This window comes from Sclerotinia sclerotiorum, genomic scaffold (genome assembly GCF_000146945.2).
Source record: "Sclerotinia sclerotiorum 1980 UF-70 scaffold_10 genomic scaffold, whole genome shotgun sequence".
Classification (NCBI taxonomy): domain Eukaryota; kingdom Fungi; phylum Ascomycota; class Leotiomycetes; order Helotiales; family Sclerotiniaceae; genus Sclerotinia; species Sclerotinia sclerotiorum.
The window spans coordinates 459272-486410 of NW_001820826.1; the positions used below are offsets into that span (position 1 = coordinate 459272).

The 27139-nt window shown below is 42.4% G+C and overlaps 10 protein-coding genes across 10 annotated transcripts; 3 read left to right on the forward strand and 7 right to left on the reverse strand.

Moving 5' to 3' along the window:
- Nucleotides 1-424: 424 nt before the first annotated feature.
- On the reverse strand, nt 425-2278 carry SS1G_07689 (hypothetical protein; the record flags this gene model as incomplete). The annotated part of the gene is made up of 2 exons (XM_001591014.1): nt 425-1892; nt 1959-2278. 2 exons carry the CDS (start codon nt 2276-2278, stop codon nt 425-427), a joined length of 1788 nt encoding a protein of 595 aa, XP_001591064.1.
- A 1330-nt stretch (nt 2279-3608) lies between these two features.
- On the forward strand, nt 3609-3887 carry SS1G_07690 (predicted protein; the record flags this gene model as incomplete). Its single annotated transcript, XM_001591015.1, has 1 exon — nt 3609-3887. The coding sequence occupies one exon, from the start codon at nt 3609-3611 to the stop codon at nt 3885-3887; it is 279 nt and encodes a 92-aa protein (XP_001591065.1).
- A 1112-nt stretch (nt 3888-4999) lies between these two features.
- Nucleotides 5000-5329, reverse strand: SS1G_07691 (predicted protein; the record flags this gene model as incomplete). Its single annotated transcript, XM_001591016.1, has 1 exon — nt 5000-5329. One exon carries the CDS (start codon nt 5327-5329, stop codon nt 5000-5002), a length of 330 nt encoding a protein of 109 aa, XP_001591066.1.
- A 2746-nt stretch (nt 5330-8075) lies between these two features.
- On the forward strand, nt 8076-9060 carry SS1G_07692 (hypothetical protein; the record flags this gene model as incomplete). The annotated part of the gene is made up of 4 exons (XM_001591017.1): nt 8076-8128; nt 8440-8667; nt 8721-8779; nt 8849-9060. The coding sequence occupies 4 exons, from the start codon at nt 8076-8078 to the stop codon at nt 9058-9060; spliced, it is 552 nt and encodes a 183-aa protein (XP_001591067.1).
- Nucleotides 9061-9645: 585 nt separating this feature from the next.
- SS1G_07693 (hypothetical protein) lies at nt 9646-12984 on the reverse strand (the record flags this gene model as incomplete). Its single annotated transcript, XM_001591018.1, has 2 exons — nt 9646-10208; nt 10266-12984. The coding sequence occupies 2 exons, from the start codon at nt 12982-12984 to the stop codon at nt 9646-9648; spliced, it is 3282 nt and encodes a 1093-aa protein (XP_001591068.1).
- A 406-nt stretch (nt 12985-13390) lies between these two features.
- SS1G_07694 (cysteine synthase) lies at nt 13391-14579 on the forward strand (the record flags this gene model as incomplete). Its single annotated transcript, XM_001591019.1, has 2 exons — nt 13391-13526; nt 13582-14579. The coding sequence occupies 2 exons, from the start codon at nt 13391-13393 to the stop codon at nt 14577-14579; spliced, it is 1134 nt and encodes a 377-aa protein (XP_001591069.1).
- Nucleotides 14580-16412: 1833 nt separating this feature from the next.
- SS1G_07695 (hypothetical protein) lies at nt 16413-17000 on the reverse strand (the record flags this gene model as incomplete). Its single annotated transcript, XM_001591020.1, has 1 exon — nt 16413-17000. The coding sequence occupies one exon, from the start codon at nt 16998-17000 to the stop codon at nt 16413-16415; it is 588 nt and encodes a 195-aa protein (XP_001591070.1).
- Nucleotides 17001-17140: 140 nt separating this feature from the next.
- On the reverse strand, nt 17141-17468 carry SS1G_07696 (predicted protein; the record flags this gene model as incomplete). Its single annotated transcript, XM_001591021.1, has 2 exons — nt 17141-17261; nt 17428-17468. The coding sequence occupies 2 exons, from the start codon at nt 17466-17468 to the stop codon at nt 17141-17143; spliced, it is 162 nt and encodes a 53-aa protein (XP_001591071.1).
- Nucleotides 17469-18102: 634 nt separating this feature from the next.
- On the reverse strand, nt 18103-19522 carry SS1G_07697 (predicted protein; the record flags this gene model as incomplete). The annotated part of the gene is made up of 3 exons (XM_001591022.1): nt 18103-18971; nt 19206-19228; nt 19515-19522. 3 exons carry the CDS (start codon nt 19520-19522, stop codon nt 18103-18105), a joined length of 900 nt encoding a protein of 299 aa, XP_001591072.1.
- Nucleotides 19523-20820: 1298 nt separating this feature from the next.
- Nucleotides 20821-25581, reverse strand: SS1G_07698 (hypothetical protein; the record flags this gene model as incomplete). Its single annotated transcript, XM_001591023.1, has 3 exons — nt 20821-20827; nt 21089-21806; nt 21867-25581. 3 exons carry the CDS (start codon nt 25579-25581, stop codon nt 20821-20823), a joined length of 4440 nt encoding a protein of 1479 aa, XP_001591073.1.
- Between the last annotated feature and the right edge of the window lie 1558 nt (nt 25582-27139).

Below are 27139 nucleotides of genomic sequence, written 5' to 3' on the forward strand. Positions count from 1 at the left end.
ATAGTAGAAATCTTATTTATATTTCGCTATCTACTAATTATCCTATGGTATCCTATCATCTGCAACAACCATTCCATCCCCTAAGCATACTATCAACTATCCCTACTATCCATTCTTATTCTTGTCCCCCGTTCTCAATTCATAAACCATAAGAGCCCTCGGGGTATTAAACACAAACGCTCCAAGCACGCAAGGTAAAGCAGTAAAGTAATATTCACGAATATGTCCTGGTGTACTCCATACATCCTCATAAAGTGAAGATGTTTGTGAAATTCCCACTCATTTGAAAAAAAAGAACCAAAGGAAAATGTACTACCGGACCAGAATTTTCCATAATTGAACAAAAGTCCAGGTAAGATTCATAGAAATGACCCAAAAAGGTAAAGCATCAAATTGAGATCGGTCCAACGATATGTCTGAACAATCACCGCCATAAATCTTGGCTGCTGTTTTTCCTGGAATGTATCTTCTTTTCACCAGCTGAGCTGCTGGGTCTGGGAGCTTCATCCGCAGGTACGGCGAGGAAACCACCAAATCCATTTCCGACAATGACACTTCTTCTTGCGCCGTGACCTGGAGCCCATGATTTACCCATACTATCACCGAGCCCAAATCCACTTATCGGCCTTGCTGTTGTTGCAGAACCTCTTCTACCAGGTGCAGATGGTGGTTGAACTTTGGCGAAATTCCATTCCATTTCATCTAGACCCTTACTGTAAACCTCCAGTTCCTGTTTGAGTCCCAGTCCAGTCGGCATCATTGGGGCCATGTTGGCCTGAGCTGCAAAAGGGTTGTTGGAGCTGAATCGATTGTTATTAGGCTGTGCAAAAGATGCAATAGAGTTACGATCGAAGGGATTAGGTGGTACGAAATTATCTGGATCGGACGCATATGCCGGGGCTGGAGGTGCGAGATCAATCAGAGATTCTGGGAAATCGGAATCGCGGACGTAAAGAGCTCGAAGCGCAGGAAGTCGATTGGAAATTAGGGAGGTGGTAAGATATGAGTAATGACTTTGTACAATGCTCTTGGGGGCATTTGAGGATGATGATGTGATTTCGTAGTGCAAAGTGTGCAGAGAAATCGAGGTAAGTGGTGGGATATTTTGAAGGGCTGGGAAGGATGCTTGGACCGATTCAACAATTGACAAAAATGTCAATACGGGAGCGTTGTCGACAATCCTATGCAAGGTTGGAGGATGGATACCTGTTTCTGTCAATGAGAGACTCGCGAGTCTCTGTTGGGTGTCTGTTCGGAATAGGTATGCCTCCAAGCCGTCGGCAGTGACATTAGGTGTGTTTTCGAAGACCAATTCGGTGAAAGCTGGAAATGGTGGTAGGTAATCACTGTGCTGAAAAACCTCATCATTAAAAGTCTTCGTGTCAGTAACTTTCAAAGCACGTAGCCCAGTTAACGTCCCCAAAGCACGGCGAATGATTGTAGGATCCATATTAAGCCTTGTGAATTCCAATACCTCCAAATTTCTCCAAACCTGACCCGTTGCCAATTGTTCAAGACTTCTCTCAGAGCCTGTCATATATGTCATCTTTCGCAGATCTGGACATCGCGCTTGAATTTCGAGTTTGAGTGTGTGACAGGAAGGATCATCTGCGAATAAACCATCGGGAAGATCAAGGTATCGGATATTGGGACAGACCGAAACACTTCGCGCAAGATCGGCTTTACAGGCTCCTCTGGTCATGTATGGTGTTTTGAGGAATTCGATCAATTCTCCCAACGATCTATTATCGCGAATCGTTCTGCAAAGAAGTTGCAACCTCACGGTGGGCGTTTCCTCTGGTTCCGCATTGCGATTGAATCGACCTTTATGTTTTCTCTTTTCCGATAATATCTCTTCGAGTTCACAGAAATGGACGGCATCAATCCGAACACTATGATATCTGCGCGATGATTGGTTAGCTCAATTGAACACTTTGCACGAAATGTTGGATACTAACAAAACCCGAACGGCCGTATTCCTCCATCTCCTTGAAACTTGCGCGCAATGTGCCAAATCTCTCGTATCGCATAATGGGCAACAATCATCGAGCGAAGATTGTTCGCATGTCTCGTAAGTTTCATCTTGAGAATGAGGACATACGAGGATGAAGATACGTTCGAGAAGTTTATCGGGAAGCTTGGTTATGCTTGATCCACGCGGGGTTGCATAAGGCCCTGCATATCTGCCTCGGTCTGCTCGATTTGTATAGCTTCGTACGAGTGTTGGTTTATCTGATAGTTCCTTTGATGACTTCTTCTTTCTTCGAAACCATTTCATGATGAAGTTCGCCAGTTTGACAATTAAGAAGAAGAAATAATCACCCCTTCGAAAGGAGGTGATTATTTAAAAGGCAGGATTTCCGTTTAATCTTTTGGTGGAGGAGCTGTAAATTAGCAGGGATTTCCTGTGGATTCCTTGTTCGGGGATTGATTTAAGCCTGGAGAAACCGCTAGTAGCGAATCAAAGAGCCTGAAAGGATGATGATCGTTCTATTTGCTGATGCACTGGACTGGGACTGGTGGGGAAGAAATTCTTATTTAAAACTTGAGGAAAGATTAAAGAGAAAAGTTTAAAGGGTTTGGATAGATGATGACAATAATAAATAAGAACAATGATAAATTATTAAATTAGATAAAAGATCAGTAGATAAAGTCTGTAAGATCGGTTCTATTTCCTCAACAGAAATAGGGGAATTCACTATCATTATATCTCCTTGGCATCACATTCGCAGGAACAGGTACAGACAAGGACAAATGTAACCACAGATCTATCTAGGTACCTTACCCAACCGTTGGATGGTAGATGGTTAAATAAGTTGTGATGTGATTGTCACTCATCTATGTAAAAGTACGACTAAAATTGGTAGAAATCATCTCGATGACATTGTAATTTGTTTGCTACTTTTTATAGGGTCTATAACTGTTTCATGTCCAACGGATCACCATCTAAACTTTCCCTTTCATCCGTTGAGATCCACACTGGGAAGTGATGAAGTGCATTGTAATGTATTGTCTTCCGACCCCAAAAACCTTCAATTTATCCCTAAAGATTGTTAAAGCAAGCAAGCAAGCAAGCAAACAAACAAACAAACTCTTTGTTCCTAATTATAGACATCATCAGGCCTTGTCAATGTGACTGTGACTGTTTGCTGCAAGGGAGAATTCCAACAACAATCACAACAGAAGCCTTGTCCTCCCCACTTGTGAAGTCAACATCGATATCTTGCATACATAGAATCCGGGGCATTCAAAAGGTCAATGTACTTACTAGGTAGTAGGTACCTACTACGCCGTAGATGGCTAGTACATGGATCTATTGATTATGAAAGCACTTAGCACTTGGCACTTTAGATCTTTGATCAGTCAATCAATCAATTGATCTTGTTCTTAATATACATTTTTAATTAGTACAATGCAGCTTCAAACGGCGCCTTCAAGCAAGGCTTCTTGTCCCGTCATACACGATTCCAAAGTCCCTTTGTTCTCACCGGCTATTTTTATATCAAGATAGAACCAACCATCAAGCAACTAAGCAAGCAAACATCGAAAGAAAGCCACGTTAGATTACGATAATTGAGCCTACGCGGGGCCAAAACTTGTAATCTTATATGTTTGTTTCCGCGTCTGACCAGACAGATGATGCCCATCAATTAGTGTTGACTGAGGAATGTACATGTGTCTTGACACTCAATGTTATCACGAAACTCTCATCTCCAATTGCATTACCACTCTTTTACGCTTTTGATGGGATGTCGCAAAAGACTTTTATCATGCTCAAACCCCTGAATCCAATACAAAGTGACACTGAAGCAAGATCTACCAGTGACAGTTTCAATGTTGCTCCCACAAGCAGTTTTGGTTTACTTGCATCATGCTTTTCTGCTTAATTTCGATTTCAAAGGGAGTAAGTAATAAGTAAAACTTTCATGCCACATAAAGATGCCCCTGTTTTTCATTAACGCACATTAGTCACTGCGCTGCGAGATTAAGCGCTGCAAATTTATATGGGTATCAATCAAGATTTTCATGAGCGATGCGAGCTAAAATTGTGCTCATGACAGTGGGAATTTTCCGATTGAAGAACAACTAAACGGCTATTTATGTCAGGTACCACCTTACTTACTACTCAAAATAAGCAAACTTCATCACATCACTGTGGAGGTCTACATTTCTATCCCATTACCTTTCCCCAACCCTCTTATGAACTTATCAAATCAAGCTTATATCGTAGGGCCGTCCGTGCATAGCATTCCCGATTTGACTTCTTGAGGACTCATTAACCTGATCTTCAATTACAGCATTCACTCATTACTTTCATCACATTTTGAGGTTTTTACACAGTATTATTTCTTTTCGCAATTTAGGGCTTTTTATATATCAAAGTTAAGTCTAGGACTACTAGGTACTTAACGTCATGTTCAAACTTTAGCTTTATGCCAAACTTAACGCCAACTCCGAATTTTAATCTTTTTGGGAAGAGTTTTTGGTTTTTTGGGGTTTTTTTTTTGTTATTTGAAGTGCTTTTAGTCTTAAAGTAAATCAACTACAAATGTTCAAATGAAGTTCAATCCTACGCTCTAGGCGTGTGTGTTCGTTGATGCCCGGTCAATAATATCAAGCTCAATGTCGAACCACGCACCCCCATCTGAATTCAGGCAACTGCCAGCTTGGTCGCTTTTCCCGCGTTCTGGTGACGAGATCATCTAACCAGTCTGCAGTGAGTTCCATTTCATCCAATTCCAGTTGTGAGATTGGGCTAGGATCAACGGCAATTCTCAAATCACCAGTGTGGGGCCGATAGGAAGTGAACTGGACGAGTTCTTTGTGGGGCATTGATTCCTGCTCCATGTCATCGCGGAGGAATACCGCAGTTCTTAACGCAGGATAGTCAATCATTCCATACCAAGTCCAAAATTGTGCTTTCCATTTCTTCAAAAAGTAGTTGTGCAGCATGTCTGACGAAATCGCGATAGCTTGGACAGCATTTCTGAGAGGTTCATTACCATAAAGTCCTTTTGGAATGCGATGGCTGATTCCAATGACGAAAAATGCCCGTTTTCATGCTGAACCAATCCCAAGAGGGAGAAGAATCGTTTACACCCTGCTCGCCCGGAGTTGAACGACGGAAAGTCCTTAGATCTTTTCGAAGGAGGGCTTCTTCACAAGCTTCCGGATTGGTCTCGAGAAGTGTGATATCTCTGGGCCGCACTGCGGGATCCTGGACGATGGCCCGAGGAGGGTTGAGAGCTTGATACGCAGCGTCCCGCCAGATTAGAAGTCTGATTTCCGTGGGGAGTTCCGAGAAACTGGGAAAATCTGTGAAAGACATGGCTGTTTGATGTGCTTTTTGTTGTGTGAGCTTGAGTTGAGATCTAATAGTATCCTGAAAATATCTATTGACGATGCTAACTCGGTGTCTTTGCTTCTTAAAGTGTTGTTGCTTAAGACAGTCAAGGATGATTGAATTGTGGAGTATGAAAAAGAGTGAGGAATTGCTCCATTATATACTTCATCAGTCATTGTGTTTCAAACATGATGAACAATCCATGAACAGCTGTATTGGACGGACACTAGCTAAGATTTTGGACCCCTGAACAATGACTGAAACGCGACTTGATTATGGCTGGCACGTGATTGAAACAAAATCGCTCACGGTATTATCCATCTATGAACTAGAGTACCAACAAATCTTTCGTTGGTCATTCTTCAGACAATTTGTTTACATTCAATTCCGCGAGACCGTACATCCACGGCGATAGGTACGGGTTCTTAAAAACCTTACGCTACCTACCTACCTAAGATGGCATTGTTTCCTGCCTCTTCAACAACGACTTCCCTTTCTTGCGTAAACGACATTGTACCACGCTATGCATACGACTCACTTTCTATTTCCATGTAATTAGGTACTATCACCCAAAACTTCCGATTGTTCTCATAATTTTTGATTTCCAAATAGAAGCCTAATTAAAAGTAATTTTTTAAGAACTGGTAAGTGAGTGGTAAGTCTTTTGTTCAACGTAGCTGGGAATTATTCATTGAGTATTTGGATTTTATTATTTTCTTTGGAGAGGAGATGCCGGGGCGGGGAGGGGAGGACTTTATTGTTTCTCTGTATAAAAAGTCATCGGTTAATTGTACAAGTTTCTGTCTGTTGTCATGACCGTAGATCGTGGGATATTTCTTTTCGCTAAACTAGCTTTCTATAATTACCTAATTACTCATCAAAATAAATGACAATCCTCAATAGAATCAACCTATCATAACAGGAGCGGAATTAGAGATGAAACAAAATCTAGAAGACGCTGGTGAATGTATGAATGGTAATTTGCACGTCATGAAATCGTCTCTTTATTTAGATATCTGGCTAGGTATGCGCCGCAAAATGAAGAAATTTTTTCGTTTTTGCTTGGATATTTCTCTAGCTTTATTATAATATTTCAGGATTTAACTAATTATGTGATTCGGAATGAAGTAATTCGCATTTATTATTTTTGACATATCTGAAAAGGTTGTTGTATTTTGACTGGGAAATCAACATCAAAGGCTACCTATGTACGCATAAAACTCATGACTATTCACCTTTTGTTGCATATTTTACCCGACAATTTGGTGTTTTGAGTTAAGGGATGGAAGTTTCTATATACCATTCAAAGAAAATCAAACTGGGTGCGCGTTGTGCAGCTTCTCAACTTACCAGAAGCTGTCCTGAGCCTTGAATACAAGATTCTTGAGACAGTTTGAAACGGGTCGAAGAGGATTTAAACACCAGAGTTCTAGACTACCTCATTTTCCCGAGGTCATTGAAGTAATAATCTTTGAGAGACAATCTATAACAATGGGCTGAAGACTTTTGATGGTTACTCAAGAATGTTGTTTCAGAGGGGAAGAATCATCCATTTCTCTCCCGCCCATATTTTTTTTGTTGCATACCTACAAGAATTTCCTAATAGTTTTCTGATATCTAAGTCCTCGAAAAAATAATTTGGTACCGCTAACATTCTCTCCATACCTCAAATTTTCCTATGTTCGCAAAAATTATTCAAATTGTCCGATAACTCCAGAATACTGAATTCGCACACAAATAAACTCCCATCGAGGCCAGAACCATTCTCAATCGAGAGGTAGAATGTAAGAGAAAGTGATCCAACCCTACTGAAGCTATAATAAGTTTTCTCCAACTATCTGGGCCCTTACTATCGAGACTTCCAGATGCTTTCACTATGGGACATATCTCCATATTCTACCAATCTATCCACCAGGAAGTAGCAATGTCGACGAAGGGTGAATTGCCTTCGCTTACTTGGATATATTAGAGAGAAGGTTGTCGTGAGTATGAAAAAGACATGGAAATATTGGCCTTTGATCAAAGGCGTGGAATTTTGAGAACTAATAGCTCTTCATTTCTGGGCTACCATCATGAAATTAGTCTTGTTGTTATGGTATTTCTTTTGATATCTTGAGTTACACAGTTGACAAAATTCACCGGAGTGTGCTGGTGCTAGTCAGGCCGGTTGAGGAGCTGCTCCTCGAGTAATTCCAGCGGTTCTGTGACATTTTCTACGAGCTGATGGTTTTTTATTCTTTTATTCGCGTTGACTTATGTATCTCCTTGAGGACTGGCGCGCAATCTGGTACGAATAGGCGTCTACTTGAGTGAACTGGTGATGGGAAGAATCCAATCGACACCATAAGCCAGACTTAATCAAGTCTCTTTCCCTAGAAATCGAGTACGACATATGTCTGAACCGGTCATCGAGGAATCCAACACCCTAAAATGAGAAGTCGTCTCCCCAGCCCCTTGATTACATAATTTCCGAAGGAAACCAAATGATTACCCCACAAAATCTCACGGTCCACCAGTCATCTCACGATCCGAACGAACCTCGGCAAGAATCTCTCATAACGTTAACAACGTTTGCTTGATGTCGGTTTGGATTCGAGCTACAAGTTTGTTGTGAAGAAGTCAACGTCTTACCTAGTCTTATCTCATTTCACATCCTTCATGCAGCTATACTCCGATCCCCTTTAGGTTAATTGGTTAGCATAGAAGGAAAAGAGCGGGATATCTGGACAACATGGCGAAGTCACGGGAAGAGGCTCTGAAGGGGGTTGAGGCTATTTTTGAAAGGTACTACTCTCCATATCTCATTCTCATTTATTCTTATATTTGTATGCTCTAAGCGGGGTATAATGCAGTGTTTAAGGCAATCTGTACAATACTCACACTTTTGTTTTATGGTAGTTTTGCTTCCTCTATTCCCATCCATGATTCTTTTGCCTATGCCGCAAGGAGGTTTCCCATCTAGCATTTCAACACGCCTTGTATCGAGAATGTTATATTCCATAAAACCTCTTTTCCTCAGTCCCCCTTCTTCCTTTATTGTACTATAATTTCTCATTCCTATAATTCTTCACATATCAAAATCTAACAACCACAAGATACCGCTTAATCACTCAATCCCAAAATCTCAAAGGATTCGACTCGCATGTCATGAACAATATCAAGGTTGTCGATGCCACCACCTCAGGAACCGTAACATTCGAATTTCTCATTGATGAGCAATATGCCAATATCAACAACGTGATGCACGGGGGAGCCGGTGCCGTAATATTCGACATGTGCACTACAATTGCACTAGGACCAGTCGCCAAACCCGGATCATGGGAGTAAGTTTCATTTCCGCGTTTTGGACTCTATATGCTAATCATAATGAACACAGTTTCCTTGGTGGTGTAACGAGAACACTTAATTTAAGCTACTTAAGAGCTGTTCCTATCGGTATGTTCATTCATGTCATATATCAATATTCAATACCATAGCAAGAATACCTCATATTAACAATCCCAGGAACCACAGTTCGTATCTACACCGAAGTAATCCAATACGGGAAAACAATGGCAATGCTCCGAGGGAGCATGACTAGTCTAGATGGATCGATAGTTTATTGCACGTGTGAACATCATAAAGTGCGGGTACCGACTAAGAAAGAACATTTAGAGCACAAGGTAGAATGGGATGGATTATGGACGAAAGATGCAGAGACGAAGTCGAAATTATAAGAACTTTGAAAGTTTTGCTTTGATTGCATGATAGATCCATTGAAATAATATTATCAATGAAGCAGGCAAGCGCGTAGAATTTTAGTTTATGGCATGAACAGCCAGCAATCTTGTGGTCTTCCTTGGAATTATCAAGGAAGGGAGGTTATCATTGCAATATAGACGTTTGAGGAGAAAGAATTGTTTAAAGATTAGTCATCTGGATAGATCGGGAATGATAATGAATGTACTTAGAGTGTAGTTAGGAGAGCCAGTGCCACTCAAGCCCGGCAAAACTCTTAATATTTTGTGGAATCGTTAAGATTTTTGCAGCAAGGCAGGAGGGAGGGTCACCACGAGTTAGTGTCAACCCAGAGGTAAAGCTCATTGTGGGCCGCAAATCTGTGAAGCTCAATTGATCAACCACTGGCTACATTCAATGTTTCACAATGCAAAAATAATTTTGATGTACAAAAATATTCAGCAATGGGCTGAATCGAATGGGTAGTTGTAATAATAATAGGGTATTAAATTCATAGATTCGTTGGTCAATCCGACGCATTGATTCCAACCAAACGCCGACCATTGCTCATATACACTCAAGGCTTACATACCCATCTCTATATCCCCATCATCATCTAGGAGACTTTCCACCAGACTATCTTGCAACTGTTGCTCCAATAATGTTTCCTCCTCGTTAGAGGGAACGATCGTTCTCTCCTGTTCAGCAACGATTGTTCCCTCGCTTTCATCATTTTCTTCTTCCTTTCCATTTTTTTCCTCCTTCACGGTCTCCACTTTGATTATTCTCTCCATTATCACTTCGGGGCCTCTAGTCTTTTTCACACCAAGACTGCCAGCTCTGTTTCCGCTGCTCCCTACACTAGCACCAGGTGGGGCACTCCCATCCCTTACACTTTCCCTCATCACGCTTCCTCCTCTCAACACAGTTTCCTCTCCCGCGTCTTTTTCTGAAAGAGCATTTACAATCTTGCCAATTGTGACATGTATTTTGAACAAGGCATTTCTACCAGTAGCGTCAAGCCCTAATTTTTTGTTCTCAACGGCCTCGCTTATTTCTTCGTATGTCGCGCGAAGCTTGTCCTCTGATGAGGCTGGTGAGATGTGGAGTTTAGCGAGGAGAGGCGTGAGGGTTTTCTTTTCTTCCACTGTTTCAGGCGTTAGTCTAAATTCAATACGAATGGGGGTCAAAAGATTTAACCTACGTCTCATAGAAGAATTCAATCTTTCCAGAATGTCCATGGCAAAATCAAGATGAACATCTCCGTTGACTGCCTTTTTAGGCGCTTCATCTGATAAACTGACTTGATTTCCAGGGACATAGCATTTCCGGGGATCAGTCCAATCTACCAAATGGGCACCGATCGTCCCAAGGCCGACCATTTCAGCCTCGGCGTCCTCATCGTCGTCTTGAGTTTCAAACAGCTTGTGCATTGCATCCAACGCCACTGCACGCATTCTGTCCTGATTTTCTGCTCTGCTATAACAGTAGGCCGGTAGGAAATAGGTTAAAGTTTGACGAACACCTTGATTTTGAGCTGTGCTGGGATCGAAGTAAAGGACGACCAATGTCTTCAAGAGGTCATCAATTGCAGATGATGCATCCGTAATTACACGTCCCAGCAAAAGTTTAGCGACAGCAACGGTAGCTGCCGCCTGAACCTCGGGGTCTTTGGTACCGGATTTCAAAGCCTTGAGATAGACCTTTGTCAAAATTGCTGGATTCGATTCCAGGAGTTGAGCACCATGCTGATTAAGCATATCGGTCAAGATCTGCAAAGCAGTGATTTGAAGAGCAGAGTGACCCTTGCTAAAGAAGTGTATGAAGAGCGCCAGGTTCTCCTCAGCCAAAGATTTGTCAAGAAGGGAACAGAGGCCAATACAGATGAGGCCACGTTCTCGAACAGGTGCTTCGTGACTGCGCACAGCTGGTACAACAAGATTGTTGAGCATAGCTACAAGATCCGCATTCTCTTTAAGACTTCCTTCAACATTTTCAAGCATGCATTGCACAATGTGCAAGCATTTCATGTTAACCATAATCTCGCGGACCGCTTTTTCTTGCTCTTCTTCTTCTGTCATCGGAGGCTTTTTCTTACCTCTAGTTGGTTTTTCATCATCACTGACGCCAGATCTTGCAGAATGAAAACTCTCCTCGGCATCCTCAAAATCTTGCTCATCCATGACTGTATCATGAACATCGGCAACGGCCTCGAGGACAACACTACAGAATTCCTTTTCACCAGCAGGGGTTGCAGCGCAAATCCCCCTAAGGACCTCCACGGTTAATTTAGTGACTTCCTCAGGCAGATCAGGGATAGCAAGGTGTTGTCTCAAAAGCGTGAACATTTTCCGTCGTCCAACTTCATCTGAATAGTCTAAACTTCGAGCAATGTGGAGTAATTGTTCGACAATAAATTCTTGCTCCACCGTATCTTCCTCTTCTGCTACGTCCTCCGTGATCTCCTCTTGTGTCGCAATTCTCTTTAAAGCCTCAACCAGAACTGCAGTATACCTCTGAAGGTAAAACGCGAGTTTCGTAACCTCGGGCATTTTCTCCTCGATCAGAGCCTCATACTTGCTATTTCCATCGTTCCGACAGAAATCATTGAAACTTCTTGCCATGAATACAGACTCGGCCGACAAAGTGTCCCAGAAGTAATCATCAAATGTAACGGCATCTCGAAAGTCGGGTCGTCCCTCCCAGAAGCCTTTCATAGCTTCTAGCGCAACCCCGTTTTCCACCCCGGAATTAACAACATCAATTCTCTCAAGAAGCTCTAACAGTGCTTCCATGTTTGGTGTCTTATTTTCTTCGACAACTTCGCCTTCCGCGGTCTCTGCTGCCGCTGAAGCCATACAATCTTCAATCCAACGTTCTCGGAAAAGTCTGCCTGCAGCTTTGCGGACGTTTTCATCTCGATCGCGAAGACCCCATCGTAGTAACTTTTCACGCATCGATAGTGACAAATGTCGAAAATCTCCAAGTGCTGGTAAAAGTCGGGAATAGAGTGCCCGACGAGTTGCTGGATCTTGATCTCTGGCTCTCTCTAGCAAATATGGAAGCGTATTGGGTAATATTGGCAGATTTATTAAAAGGGACCTTCGAACATCGGCACTGGGATCATTCTGTAGGACTGCTAATAGTTTTACAAGTAAGCCTCCAGAGGATTCGTCATCGCTCTCATCCGCATCCCCTTCTGCTTCATTCCCAGCTAATCTGCCTAGACCTAAGACAGCTTGCACTCTCACCATCGCTTCTTTATCGTGAATTCTGCGCAAAAGTCCATGTCGGAGTTGCTGAAAAAGATCGTCGTCAATTGAGTCGAGGGAGTTTATAATATGTGAAATCAACTGTGTAGATCTAAATCGTACGAATTTTTCTTTGGCCGTCAAAAGAGGTAATATAGTCGACATGAGGTGACTCGTGAGCCTCGTACTTGGTGTCTCAACCAAAACTCCATCCTCCTCTTCATTTGCTGGAGTCAATTCATTGTCCTTCTCATTAGCATGCCTCAGGAATAAACCAATGAATCGAATCGCCTTCTCTCCAACACTCTCACTCTTTTTAATTGGCATCACGCGTAAAACACATCTTGTGAACTCATATGTGAATTCTTCCTCGTCAAAATCCTCCGCACCAGTTTTACTCTTCTTGTTAGTGGGTTCGTAACAGCATGCTTCTTGTATCTTGCGCAAATTGACAACTAATTTTCTATGTGATGCGGTGTTCCTCTGCGAATCTCTAAATATGGATGAAATTTGCGTTCGCAACTCGTTGTCTGGGGTTTCTTCTGGAATTTCAACATATGGCGCGGTCACCCTGGAAGTAGCGGATCTGCGACTACTTGGTTCTGCAGTGGATGATTTGCGAGCTCCCGAATTCGACGTCCTCGAGCTTTTGCTTGAAACTTTGCTTGGCATTTTGCTTTCTCAAGTTCAGAAGTGGTATTATAAACTTTCTTTTCTCTCGTGAAATGTTTCGTATGGTTATCGTGGATTCTTTATACGTCAAATGAAAGGTGGTCGTGGTATTCGTGCAGAGTTTATAGTGAAAGTCGAAAAGGGATTGTCGCAGATTGCATGAACGCTTTTAGAAAGTTGATATCTTTTTCATCCTTCACTCGACTGCTAAAATGTTTGTTGACATTCATTGTTTACTTTCCTACCCTTGCTTAGTCATGAGCCGGTATCAATGATAAGCGATAAGACCCGCCTGCGGGACAAAAACTATGGCGACATCGGGCCAGTGCGAGCATTTACAGAATCGGATAAAGAGTCACGGAGTAAACAAAAGCTTAGTCAAAATCACTTTCTCCAAGCTGTTAAAATGTTTCGACTTGGTGTTCGACGCTTTACGACTACAGCCGTAAGAGCTGCAGAGAATGTCGCGCAGATGGAAGCCCCAAATCAGTACGGCATTGGAGTTTCCAAAGCTCAGGGTGTGGTTAAAGGTTTAACTGGAGGTTCGTTTGAGACTCAGTTTCTATGCGCATGAGGAATCAGCTAAAAAATTCATAGCAATTGGGAACACCCCATTGATCCGATTAAACCATATTTCCGATGCGACTGGCTGCGAAGTATTAGGAAAGGCAGAGTTCATGAATCCTGGAGGATCAATCAAGGACCGAGCTGCTCTATATGTCGTAAAGGACGCCGAAGAGAGAGGGTTACTGAAGCCTGGAGGAACTGTTGTCGAAGGAACGGCCGGGAATACAGGAATTGGACTTGCACATGTTTGTAGGTCTAAAGGCTATAAGCTCGTTATTTACATGCCAAATACACAATCTCAAGGAAAGATTGACCTCCTGAGGTTGTTGGGTGCCGAAGTGTATCCAGTGCCAGCGGTTGCTTTCGACAATCCACAAAATTACAACCATCAAGCAAAACGACACGCAGACAGACTGGAGAATGCGGTTTGGACAAATCAATTCGATAACATCGCGAATCGACGCGCCCACATTGAGACTACTGGCCCAGAGATATGGAATCAGACCAATGGGAAAGTGGATGCTTTCACCTGTGCTACGGGAACAGCAGGTACCTTGGCTGGAATCACACGTTACTTGAAGACAAAGTCCGATGGAAGAGTCAAATGTTATCTCGCGGATCCTCCGGGAAGTGTTTTACATTCATACATTCAATCAGGTGGAAAGCTGGTGGATAGAACTGGTTCCAGTATCACTGAGGGAATCGGACAAGGCAGAGTTACAGACAACTTGAAACCAGACATTGATTTACTAGACGGCTCAATGCACATCAGTGATGAGAAGAGTATCGAGATGGTCTACCGATGTTTAGATGAGGAAGGATTGTACCTCGGAGCTAGTTCGTGTTTGAATGTTGCTGCTGCAAAGGAGCTAGCTGAAAAGCTCGGAAAGGGGCACACTGTGGTGACAGTACTATGCGATGGCGCATACAGGTATGCCGACCGATTGTTCTCCAAGAAGTGGTTATCGGAGAAGAAACTCCTTGGAGCAATTCCGAAACATTTAGAGAAGTATATTGTGCTTCCTTAATTTATTGTACAAGTATATACAAATACAAAAGTTATCCATTCGATCATTAAGAGAAACACGTGATTATATTTCGCCGAATAAGTTGGTATACGTTCTATAGCCCAGATTGCCCGCGGAAGCTTCCTTTAGCTCGGCTGCGTACCTACTGACCCGCTTTTCTAATCGAGGTATGTTCCCATTCAATCGTAATGAAGCTGTCGTATCTGGGCCGAACACTCTCAATGCCGTTTTCATCCCATGCAACACCGGTACTGCAGCTACTAGCCAACCGTTCTTCGCTCTGAGAGTCTTTTTCTGGATTTCTTCCGTGGAAAGTTGTGTGCCATCAGCGTGGGTTTGATTTGTAATTTCTGAGTTAAGGGCGTCAGATTTCGAATACACCCGTACTTCAGGCCTTCTCATATTGAGTAAAGCAGTGCTTAAGTCGTACGGCGTTCCCAAAAGCCTCGTAGTATAAGTTGCGACCTTTCCATCCAAATCTTTCCCATCCGTATGTTTTACGGCACGAACTGCAGCCAATTGGAGTAATATGCCAATGACTTCCGGAAGAGCCCGAACATCGTTCCCCTTCTCCACAAGTAATGGTCCTTTATCTCCAGCATGTCTAGAATCCTCGAGCAAATCTGCCACGCTCTCTGCCCATGCAAGAGCCTGCTCCGTTTCGTGCTCTTCAAAACCACTGACTTGTGCTTTGTAATAAATCCAATACATGACTTGCATGACAATTTCCTCATCTTTCAAACGAAAGCCTGTATAGCGAACTCTTCTTGCTGACTCGATAATGGCATCCATTCGCCCTACTAAACCGGCTCGTCGGATTGTCTGGCAGTATAACGCCAAAGATATCTGTCTTTTGCAATCACGATGCCCCTCAAGCAGTTGTGGCAGATTGTTCCAATCTTTCTTTTCCGTCATGAGGTTAAGGACTTCTCTAAATCCTTTTACGGTGTGTGGTACATCTTTCACACGATCTATGTGTTCTAAGACAAATTCCTCCCCACCAACCACGACTTTGACGGGGTCATTTAAAAGTGATTGCGCATGTCTAGTGCTGTATACTAGCCGCTGGTCGTATTCTGCAAGGTGTGCGGGCAGGAAGAGGTTCTTTCGGTATTTTAACAGTAGGGCATCAAGCTCAGGAGAAGAGGTTGGTCTGAAAGATGGAACACAGCCTATTTCATAATCAGCATATAAAATATAATTTACCCACCTTGCTGTCACATACCAACTCTTTGACATACTGCAGAATTCGTGAATGATCGTTGTTGTCTAGGCGAATTCAGTGGCGCTTGTTTAAACAAGCATTCGCTGCCACGAACGACCTTGGAAAGACCTTTTCCACTCATAATGACCTTAGGAAAAGTTCAAAGAGCTTTGTGGAAAGTTAATGGTCACTATTTGGAGGGGTGTGATCAATCATTATCATTAAAGAGTCTGGGGTGCTCGCATATAATAATTATTATTTTGGCATGGGGCGGTGACCCCAAAACCGGCAGAATTTTTCAGATTGGTCGCATTGAACCTCACTTCAAGTACAAAATCCAGTCCTCAACAACCATGGCGACCATAACACCCACATTGCGGCCATTGAGCTGCTGGAAATCCTTAATACGGCAATCGAGACAACACAAGGCTATCTCGAGGTCGTTGAGCACATATCACCACTCGAAGCCGGCCTCGCAGACCCCTCTTCAGACTCAAGGTCGGTCCTCCATCGATTTCTACAATTGACACTCTTCATGTACTGATACCTTGAACAGCTGTCCGAAAGATCAAAACCTACCCTCCACCATCATCTCCAGCCCAGCAATACAAAGAACCCATAAAAAACCTTCACGCCGAGCAAATAGCGGTCCTCGATCCGACTGGTGCCCGCACCAACCTATTCTCCAAAACAAACCCAGAAGCAGCCAGAGTTGGCGATATTCTTCTCGTACGTCTTAAAACAGGCGACCCTTTTGCTGGAGTATGCATCAATATCCGAAGACGAGGCGTGGAGACGGGTATCTTACTTAGGAATGAGTTGACGAGAGTTGGTGTTGAGATGTGGTATAAGATATATAGTCCAAATGTGGAAGGTATTGAGGTGGTACAGAGGAAGGCTAAGAGGGCTAGGAGAGCAAGATTGACATACATGAGGAAGCCCAAGCATGATATGGGTAGTGTGCAGAATATTGTCTTGCAATACCAGAGAACGAGAGGTGTACTAGGAAGACCCGAGGGTGAGAGGAGGCAAACTAGCAAGAAGAAGACAAAGGGAAAGAAGTGAACGGCGCAAGAGAGGTTAAATATCATGCATTGACTTGATGAAACAAGATAGCACTTGTACATTATTGTCATATTATCAGAACATAAGGATTTCGTGTTGTACCCATTACCTTTGGTCTTTGCCAAGACCTGGAACAGGGGGTCAGTATTCATACTGAGTACCAAAGGAAGGAATCACGCTCTTAACTGGTGGGACACTGTATTTTGATGGGTTGCCAAGATGGTCTGTCTGGAAGCAAGCGCTCGTTTCATATCCGAATGAGAGAAAAATTAGCCAATGTATTTGCTTGTAATCACTGCATGATGAGATCAAGCAAACTCTCCCTAACCGTCAAAGATCGCAACTTATTGCCATGTCCATCAATTTCTGAAACTATTTGCCATTTGTGGACGAGAGGAAGCGGAATTTGCAGTCTATAGTTAGTCATACTAATGTCAATGTAGTGTTCCAACGTCCCGTGCAACTTTAAAGTCCCCATTCCAACAGCCCAGGAAAATGCATACTATGATGACGGGTGATTGCCCTCTGTTCACGAGCCTCGGGGTCTCCAACCATTATTTCTAGCAAGCTGCTCCAAACCTCTCACGCTCATCGACATGTCTGTTTATGAGTTCCGCCATGTTTTTTGCAAAGAAGAAATCCGTTTCGATAAATATTGGTCTTCTTTCTAGCATGCTGATGCTGGCCTGCACAAGTGGAAGGAAGATGTGTGACGTGAAAGAACTTTGCTGAAGCCAGGTGATACAACATATCAGACTGCGCTATGTGCAAATAGAGCCTTGTGTCTATATCTCAGTACGATATTATGGTATTTTCCTGTTTGGTAAAGTCTTATAAGTTAGTTAGTGTAGAGGAATTGAATCGCTTGACTTGCCTAAGCCTGGCCTGAAACCTTGCTGCTCGATGAAGTTCATAGCTGCTGATATAGACCAAATATCATTTCGTTGGCATCAAAGCAGGCCGTGTCAATATTTCATCAATGCATGGATTTGGTTCTTCCGGAACTCTTAATCTTTATTTTGCATCAAAGCATGCTATTTGTTCTTGGGAAAAAAAAACATCTGTGTCTTCATGTTGCTGACTTTATATTAGCTTCATTATGTAGACATAGAATGTAATTGCACTGGTGATTGATTCATCTGCGGCTATGTTATTTACCGCTATAGAAGAAAACAGGTTCTCATTATAATACCTAATCATATAAACATTCAGCCCATATAATAAAGCCATGCCAACCACCATCCGTAAATTCCATCACATCACAACCGATTGAAGAATGGAAGTGGCAATATCCCCCCTCTCCTGGCACAATTGGGTGAAGTCCTTTCTCGCCAGAAGTTGTTTCACATGCCTACTAGCAGTCTCCACGATGGAGTTCCGAAGACAATCTCCTCCAGAAATCTCCGGTGTACCATCAAAGATAATTTCGATACTTTCCACAAAATAAGAAGAGTACCAGCAAGTCTTCAAGATAGTGAAGTATGTCTCACGAGCAAGTGTCTTTAATGGTTGGATGTCATATTTCTCGGCCAGTATGTATACCTTTGCATACTTGATCAAATCCACCGCAGAAAACTTGATGGAACTCAAACCAGTACCTAACCAACCATACCTGCTTTCTGAGCCTTGAACTGGAAAGTTTCCCGTGTCTATATTTCCACCCCACACATAACTGTAGCTGTTTGATATTGATGCTACAGATCCAGCTGCGGCTGCAAAAGTGTTAGTAGGATAAAATTCGCGATGTGGATCAAAAATTGCTGGTGTCAAGTCGAATACGTTGCCCCTTGTATCTCCGGGGGCATCCGTAGGTGCGAATATGGAAGCGCCATTGGAGCTTGAAGACATGTCAGCACCCTGTCCGAAAAGTCCCCCCGGACCACCCGCCATAGTATTCGCACTTGATTGGGCATGCAAGCGTGGTGGAGGAGATTTGTTTGACGGCTCGCCGAATGATGAAGCATATGATTCGGCCGATGATGTTGCGTTTTGCGTCATCTCAGGTGCAGTAAGTTTGTTCATTCGTGCGAATACCTTGTAGGTACCATCATAAAGAAACTTGATCATATATTCTACAATCTCCGGCTCGTATTCCTCGAAGTTATGACGCCAGTAGTAGCTTCCTAAAACGTGTCATCAGCACAAGCGAAAAACGTATCAGCATTTTGCATAAAAATTACCTCAAACCCATGGTCCATAGCCGCAGCAAGAGGCTTTGATTGAGGGCAAACAATTGCTCGATGAACCTTGAATTCCTTTCCTTGACATTTAATGATGAGATCTGAGTATTTACCGATAGAATATAACCTGTGAGTGTTCAATGTTATTTTATTCCATGAACAGGACACCATACTTACTGCGAGATAAACTTCGGATACGCCTGCTGAGACGGATTAGATGCCCCTCCAGAACAGATTTGCTTGAATGGGTCTGTAAAAGAAATGACGTTTTCTGAACACGTAATGCTATTCGCAATGTTGTGTTTGTTTGTTATTGATGATTCTTAGTCCTGGTAGATTTGACAGAACTTATAGGTTTTAATACAAGCGAGTTCCAGTGCCTTTCGTTCATTTTCTAGACTGGATTATATTCACTCTTTTCCAAGCAAAATCAACCCTATAATTAAGCCGTATTAGGAACTTCACGTCTAGCGTAATGTGACTTACCTTGTCATCTTCCTCTATTTCCGCTCGTTATATCACAATGTTTGAGTCTTTTATCAAGATAGAATCATATATTGTATTCTCTATGATGAAGCCGCTATAGTTAGTGATCCAATATTGAAAAAGTCATTCAATATTTATTCTTATATAAAAAGGTATAATTTTCCAACAGATTTTGATATGAATTAAAAGGGTATGCAATGAGTAAATTCCAGAATTCTTACGGCTAACCACCCACCGGCCCATCGACTATACTGACTCATGCCCACCTTTACCACTATCAACTCTATCGTCTTAATCTACGAAAAACAGGATATTTTTCTGCGCCGAACTCCAAGTGTCTGGAGAAGTTCCTCTATATTAGAAAGGGGACAGGAAAACTTTTTTTCAGATGAGAAGGATAATGAACGCAAAACAAGCTCTTCACAAAACGACTCTCAAAATTGTACTAAAGTTTGACATCCAACCAAAAAGTCCCCTTTCTTTCAACCTTATCCCAATTTAAAATCACACACACAATATTCACTCGTCATATTCCCTCCCGCCTTCCCTCCCTCTCACACTCACAGTCAGACCCCATAGAGAACCTTCTAAACCATCAAAACTCTAAGCACAACCCTTGAACCCCCAATAAACCACACCAGTATATATACATACACATGAATTATACATACACACGAATATATACCCTATATCACTATATCACTCACTATCCAATCAAATCTCCGCCAATTACAAATAAAAAAGCGGACAAACATTCTCGATATCGATAATGATGAACTCTAGCGCTTCTCCATCGAGATATGAGCGGTGCTTAATAATGTTATCCTGTTTAGGAGTGTATATGGGATCGCTTAAAATATTATTATAGCCCCCGAACCCCCGGTTACTACTAGTATCAGCTTTAGAGACTTGTGAAAGACTCTGTTTCTTCTTCTTTACTTTACGCTAGACTTATAAAAGTATCTTCTTCTCCCAACACCCCTTGTTAGGGAATGTTACAAATATACACTACACCTCCAAAACATTTCATATCATATCATATTACCACTACTACAATCCTCTTTCGTAAGACTTAAATAAATCCGCATATACATATACATATGCATATAACATGGAGATTTAATAAATTTTTCTGATCTCCTGAGTAATTATAGAACTAGGTCAATACCCTCGTAAGATCTTACCTACTTCCTCTTTTCGGAATTAAGTGCGCTCGGGACGGTAATATTATTTGTCTAGTACTGTGGTATATATATGCTACATTTTTTGCGTGAAGAATTTTGTTTATTATATTCATATTTAGTCTTTATGCTCTGGGCCTCAACTAGCAGTTAGCAGTTAGCGATCCAAGTGATGAGGTGATGACGTCATGAAAAACAAGAGTTTGAAATTTAGAATATTCTTAGTTATTATGTATTCATACTCTTATATCCACACCATATAACCATATAGCACCAATTATTCATTCCCCCCCAAGACTCCAAATACCCAGTCCCTTCACACCACAAGCTCAGCTTCCCTCTTCCCTCCCAATTCCCATTCCCATTCATCCAAATCCAAACGCCTATTCATACCTCGGCGGCGCCACCACCATATAAGCCCTCCTCCTCCTCTCAAGCAACATAACCTCCACAGCCAACGTCGCAACCTCGGTCTTACAAACCAAGTCCCCCTCATCCTCACCCTGATCCAGCATTTGCATATCCAAAAACACAGACCTACAAATCCCTTTCGCCAACGTATCCACATCCCTCGCATTCCCCCAACCATGCGTTGCAGTAAGCAACGTCATTAATCGCAGCAAATGTTCATATTCCCTCTGCTGCGTATGTTTTAGAATGGGAATAGCGATTCCCGCAAGCTGTAATTTTATTTCTAGTATTTGGAGACAATGGAGAGGAGTTAGAGCGGGGAAATTCATTTCGTCTGGGAAACGGGATGCGAGACCGGAGTTTGCGGCTAGGAGGGAATTTATTTCGTCTTCGTAGCCGGCGAGGATGACGATTAGATTTCCGTGGAATTTGGGTTTGGTTAGGAGGTCGACGAGCTCGGATACTACTTCGGATGTGAAACTGTAGTTTTCGGTGTGGGGAGCTAGACGGTAGGCTTCGTCGATAAATAAGACTTTTCCTAGGGCTTTTTCTAGAACTTTGGCTGTTTTTGGTCCGGAATGTCCGACGTATTTTCCGATGAGGTCGCTGGCTGAGCATTCGATTACTGTTTCGTCGGAGAGAAATCCCATGTCATAATATACCTTTGCAAACTTGCGTGCTGTAGTTGTCTTGCCAGTTCCTAGGGACACAATTATTAGTACTGGTTGTTCTACGTTACCATAAGGTCCATATATCTTACCCGGTGGTCCTTTGAAGACGAAATTTGTCGGGATATACTGTCTCGGATCTATATTTCTTGCTTTCATGGCCTGACAGACGTTTTGGTATTGTCCCAGTTGTTTAACAATATTCTCACACCCAATGACGTCGCTGAAAAGTTTCTGAAGGTTGGCATTTGCCGACCTACCCCTATCATATTCGGGGTCAAAATCTTCTGGCTGGAATACCCATTTAGCAGACCTTTCTTCTACTGGAATTTTTGACATCCTCAGCTGGTAGTTGGTTCTAGCAGAAGCAATCAAGTTTTCTACTTCTCCACCATTTCCAAAATTCAATCTAGTGCTTGCTTTTTGAAGAACATCCATCGCAACCTTGATAGCTTCTTCTGTGGCTTCAAGAACATGGTGTTCTAATTTGGAGCGAAGTATTTTTTCCAATTCATCAATAGAAAAATTCTCAAATGAAAATGCATTTTCGACAGGGAACCTTCGACTCAAACCAGGATTCGAGTGATTGAGCATCTCTAGCATTGGTTCTTTATATCCTAGCAACAGAACACACCGATCCTCACCAGGATTTCCTTGTACTTCAGCGACCAGAGTATCAATCACTCCTTGTCTGAACGAGTCGCTCTCATTACCGGTGCCATCAGAATTTCCACTATACATCATGTATGCTTCATCGATGACCAACACGTTGCCCCGGGCAGCATTAAGCGCAGCTTTAGTATTAGCTTCCGAGTCTCCGATATACTGTCCGATCAAATCACTTGGATTTCGGAAAATCACCTCGCCCTTCGAAAGAACACCAATCTCGCCAAGAATCTTAGCGTACAACTTCGCAACCACGGTTTTACCAGTTCCAGCTGGTCCCAAGAATAAGCGGTTGAGGGTGAATTGATGCAGAGGTTTTTCTTCTAGCTCTCGTTGATAGTTTGTCTTAACAAGCTCGAGGAGTGTAAGCAGAGATGTTTTAACCTTTTCTAAACCAATCAGTTTTTGCAGTTCTTGCCAAGCCTCGCTGTTTAAAATAGCAGTAGAGGGATCAGGACCGAGTATATCTTCTTTTGTAAATAGAAGGTCTTCCGGGTCTATTTTTGGCATTTCTTCTGTGTCAGATGGAGCATCCGAACCTTTCTCGGGTGATTCCTGTGCTTCAGCTGACGATTTATCTCCCTCAGGTGTCTCGTTCTTTTCAGCTTCATCCTCGGTGCAATTTTCGACCTTTAAAGATTCCTCATCTACTTGTTTGAACTGCCCATCAGTTTCAGTGCTCGTCGGCACTGTTTCCTCTATCGGTGCTGTCTCATCTACCACGACTTCTGTCTTGGCCAACAATGTAGTGTCTTCGTCTGGCTTTGGCTCCTCTGATTTTATTTCTTCTACAGAGTTTGATTCTGCAATAATTTCAGGCGACTCTAGATCTGCTGGTTCTAAAACCACAACAATGGATTTCTCTTTCGTCTTTTTTTCACTCGCTAAAATGCCCTGCGCCGGAAGTTCCAAAACTTCTGCTTCACTATGATCATTCATTGACAATTTCTCACGAAGTAATTTTCCTGTTGCTTCCGTCATCTCTCCGCTCTTGCTTGTCTTTCCATCTTTAGATGTATCGGGGTTTTCTTTTACAACAAAAATACTCGAATCATTTGTCGCTTCTATCTTGTCTCCTTGGCCAGCTACCTGTGCGTTATTCTTTGCTATACCAGAATTCTGCTCTAGGCCAGATTTTTCTTCTTCCAGGGGTTTGTCATTCGTGTCGTCTCCAGTCTTCTGCTCGCGAATATCGCTCTCTTTTGCGACCCTCTCTTCGTCCAGTTTCTTTTTTTTAGCTTCGTCTTCAGCGGCTTTGGTAGCCCTTTCTTTCCGAACCTTAGACAATCTAGCAGACTGTCTCTCCCAAATTTGAGCAACGAGATTCTCCACAGCTCTGGCATTACCAAATTGGGAGCCGCCTCTCGTTCTACTCACCCTCTTTGCGGCAATTCGCATATAAAGCCCATCATATCCACCCTCAACTTCCATTTTCCCGTCAAATTTCTTCTTGATACATGAGCTTAGGATTTCAAGTAATTCTGACTCCGAAAAATCGTCAAAGGTAAGAACGTTGGGAAGCAAGCTGGTGACACTCTTTGTTCCATGACCTAATAGTTTCCGCATTCCTTTTTCATGTCCGGCAAGAATGAAAACTACAGATCCTTTCATGTGATCAATTTCCTGGAAGAGGAAATCGAGAATCTTGGTACCGTTGCTATAATCGTCCAGCGTCATTGCATCATCGATAAACATCACACCACCACTAGCTAGTCTATCAATATATCGTTTTGTCCTTTCAATGCCACCGTCAGAGAGATAAGTCCCTGTTGTTTCAATTACTTCATCCCGTTGAATGATGCCCATGGAATAGAGGTATTTGGCATAAATTTTGGCCATGGTGGTCTTTCCAGTGCCCGAATTACCCATAAAAACTGCACCAAACCTCTCCTCTTTCAAATCGATATTCTGCCGAATCGAACTTTCAACCTTAGCTTTTAACTTCCGCACGTGCTCCTTCACCCCCCTCAAACCAGTCATACCCATGATTTCTTCCCAAGCCTTTTCTGCTTCTTCTGCTCTCTCTTTTTTTAATCGCTGAATTCTCTCAGCGGCTTGTTCATCCGTCTCTGAATCCATATCTGAGCCTGAATCAGATGCATTATCGTCATGTCTTGGGAAATTAGGTGGTGGAGGAGGTGGTGGCCCTATTATTGCTCCAGGGCCCCTATGATAAATCCATCGCCGTGTCGAGTAATTCCATGCATACTTCACTGAAGGTGAATCCAAATCTATCGGCATGTTCATCGGACAATAAGGATCCTTCCAATGATTTGTATGATAAGACCCGTCCCCATTAAGGTCCTCAGGTTCACATATGCATTTGGGCCGTTGATTTGGTCCCCAGAATGACACTGTCGTCCATACTTCGTTCCGCTGTCTTTGGTAATCGGGGTTCCATACACAGCTTGTTGTTGGTAATCTATCGAGTCCAAAGTCTTTCTCAAATCCAGCAAGCTGACTAACCATAGACTCTGGAATACCTAGAGAATCTTCCTTCGTGTCGAAGAATCCTTCTAACCATAAACGAATGGCCTTCAGAAGGTAAGGATATTCAGGGGTGATGTGAGTTGGCACAGGTGCTAATTCCATATACCTTTCTGTGTCAATGTCCTCTTGCTCACAACCTTCCTCCACAAAAACCATGATATCATCATCCAATAGAACTTGATCAATCATCCCCGAACTCCTAAGTTCTACCGCTGAATCCACAAATGGAATCTTGATGTCCGAAAACATAGTGTCAAGATTCAATATCGAAAAACTCGTTCTAGTCTCTCTTTTCAATCCTTCCGTCCCATCGATTTTCTCCTTCTCATCCTTAGCCACTTTAAAAAGAGGTAAATCTCCTAACCTGGCACTTCCATCTCGGCCAACCAATTCACTTAATATCCTTCCCCCATCCTCCGAAGTAATATCAACTTCACCCAGCCTCTTCAACGCCCTCCTCAACTGCCCCTCCACCACATATACATCATCGCCCAGCAAATATCTCTCATGAGATCTCCTCACAAAAGGAACCAATTTCCGATAAACCTCGGATGCATTTTCAAGAGAAAGTATCACTTGCTTCAGAATACTCTGACAATTTGCCGTCGTATTATTGCAGGAGGTGCAGGTACTTTTGGATTCTGGCGGCATTTTCGAAGATGTTGATTTCGAAGACTTCTTATGTTCCTTGCCTTGTGAAAGTAAAAGATGAGGATTTGAGGTTGTATCGGGGTACGTATGTGGTAATGTAAACGATAGAATAGATTGATTGTAACGCCCGATTTGATTCAATTCAATAACGCGTGTGCAACATGAAATGCAACTAAATCTAATTTCACTCAACTTCGACTGAATCTATTCAATTCAATGATAAATCTTGCTTCCTTCAATTAACTTTCAATCCATATATAAGCAAAAAGAAAAAGAAAACCAGTCAATCCAATTCATAACATTCATTCACCAAGAAAAAATGCTTTTCTTTCCTCCTTCCACAACCATACTTAATATATCCTCAGAAGAAAGGGAAGATAAAGAAGGCCTCCACAGGCTCATACGGAGCGCCTTAGTCCCAAAATACAAAATGCAAGTCAGATAGGCAGCACAATCCAATCAAGCAGCATCAACGACCCTAAAATATGCATAACGAGGCTATGGGCGTCGCAATGCTGCAAAGTGATACTCCGCAAGAAATCATCTCATCCTATCATGAACCTATACCCAGGTATTCACTGGATGGTTAGTTGGATGGTTGATTTTCTTGCGTGCCGGGTGAGTCAAGGCTGAGCGGTCTTGAATTGGGTTTCTTGGATAGGAATATTGGTACTCTGCATCATATGTTGTGAATTGATTTTGCGGAATCTGCGGATTACGCCACTTTTGCTTGTTCGGTCTCGTAGCATTTCGACCACTACAAACAAGGTTATCATTTCATCGTAGAAGTGGATAGATACCTAATGTCCTATCACATGCATCATATCATACCTATCATACCTAAATAAACATCCACCCAAACTTAAAACCCAAAACCCTAAAATATTCCAACGATCGCCTCCAGTTACCTAGGTATCAAAGAGAGGCCCTCAACAGGTACTCAATAAATAAATACCTAATATGCACGCAACTCAACTGGTGGGACTCTTTAATTTATGTCAAATGGATGCGAAACTAATTTGGTGAGGCGGGGATAAGTACTGGAAGAACAGGGTAGCTGTAAGTTGTTAAATAAAGATCTAATATTAATGCAATAATTGGCGCCTCTGGTTTCATATTCTCAGCCTCATTTTTGGAGAGAGAGGAGGGTGAAAGATTTATAGTTGTATGTATAGATGGTGCTCGAGTATTTAGTTTTTGTATACCTATCTAACCTGACTTACCTAGGTATTTATATTGATGTATTTGATAGATATATCCGATATATGAGAGATAGAGAGATAGATAGCAAAGAGGATTTATCATATAGACGACATCGATAACCTCACAGAATTCTGAATAAAAAAATGTGGGGAGAAGGATTCAATCAATGCCCACGTACTCCGTACAAATGAAGGATTCTAGCCTGAGAATCGAATGCAGAGCAGAGAGTGGGGATTGCTTATAAGAGGCGGAGTACATATATGCATATGCAGAATGGATGAACGAATGGATGGATGGATATATACGTACGATATGATGTATGTGAGTCACAATGACCTCAATAAGTATTTAGTAC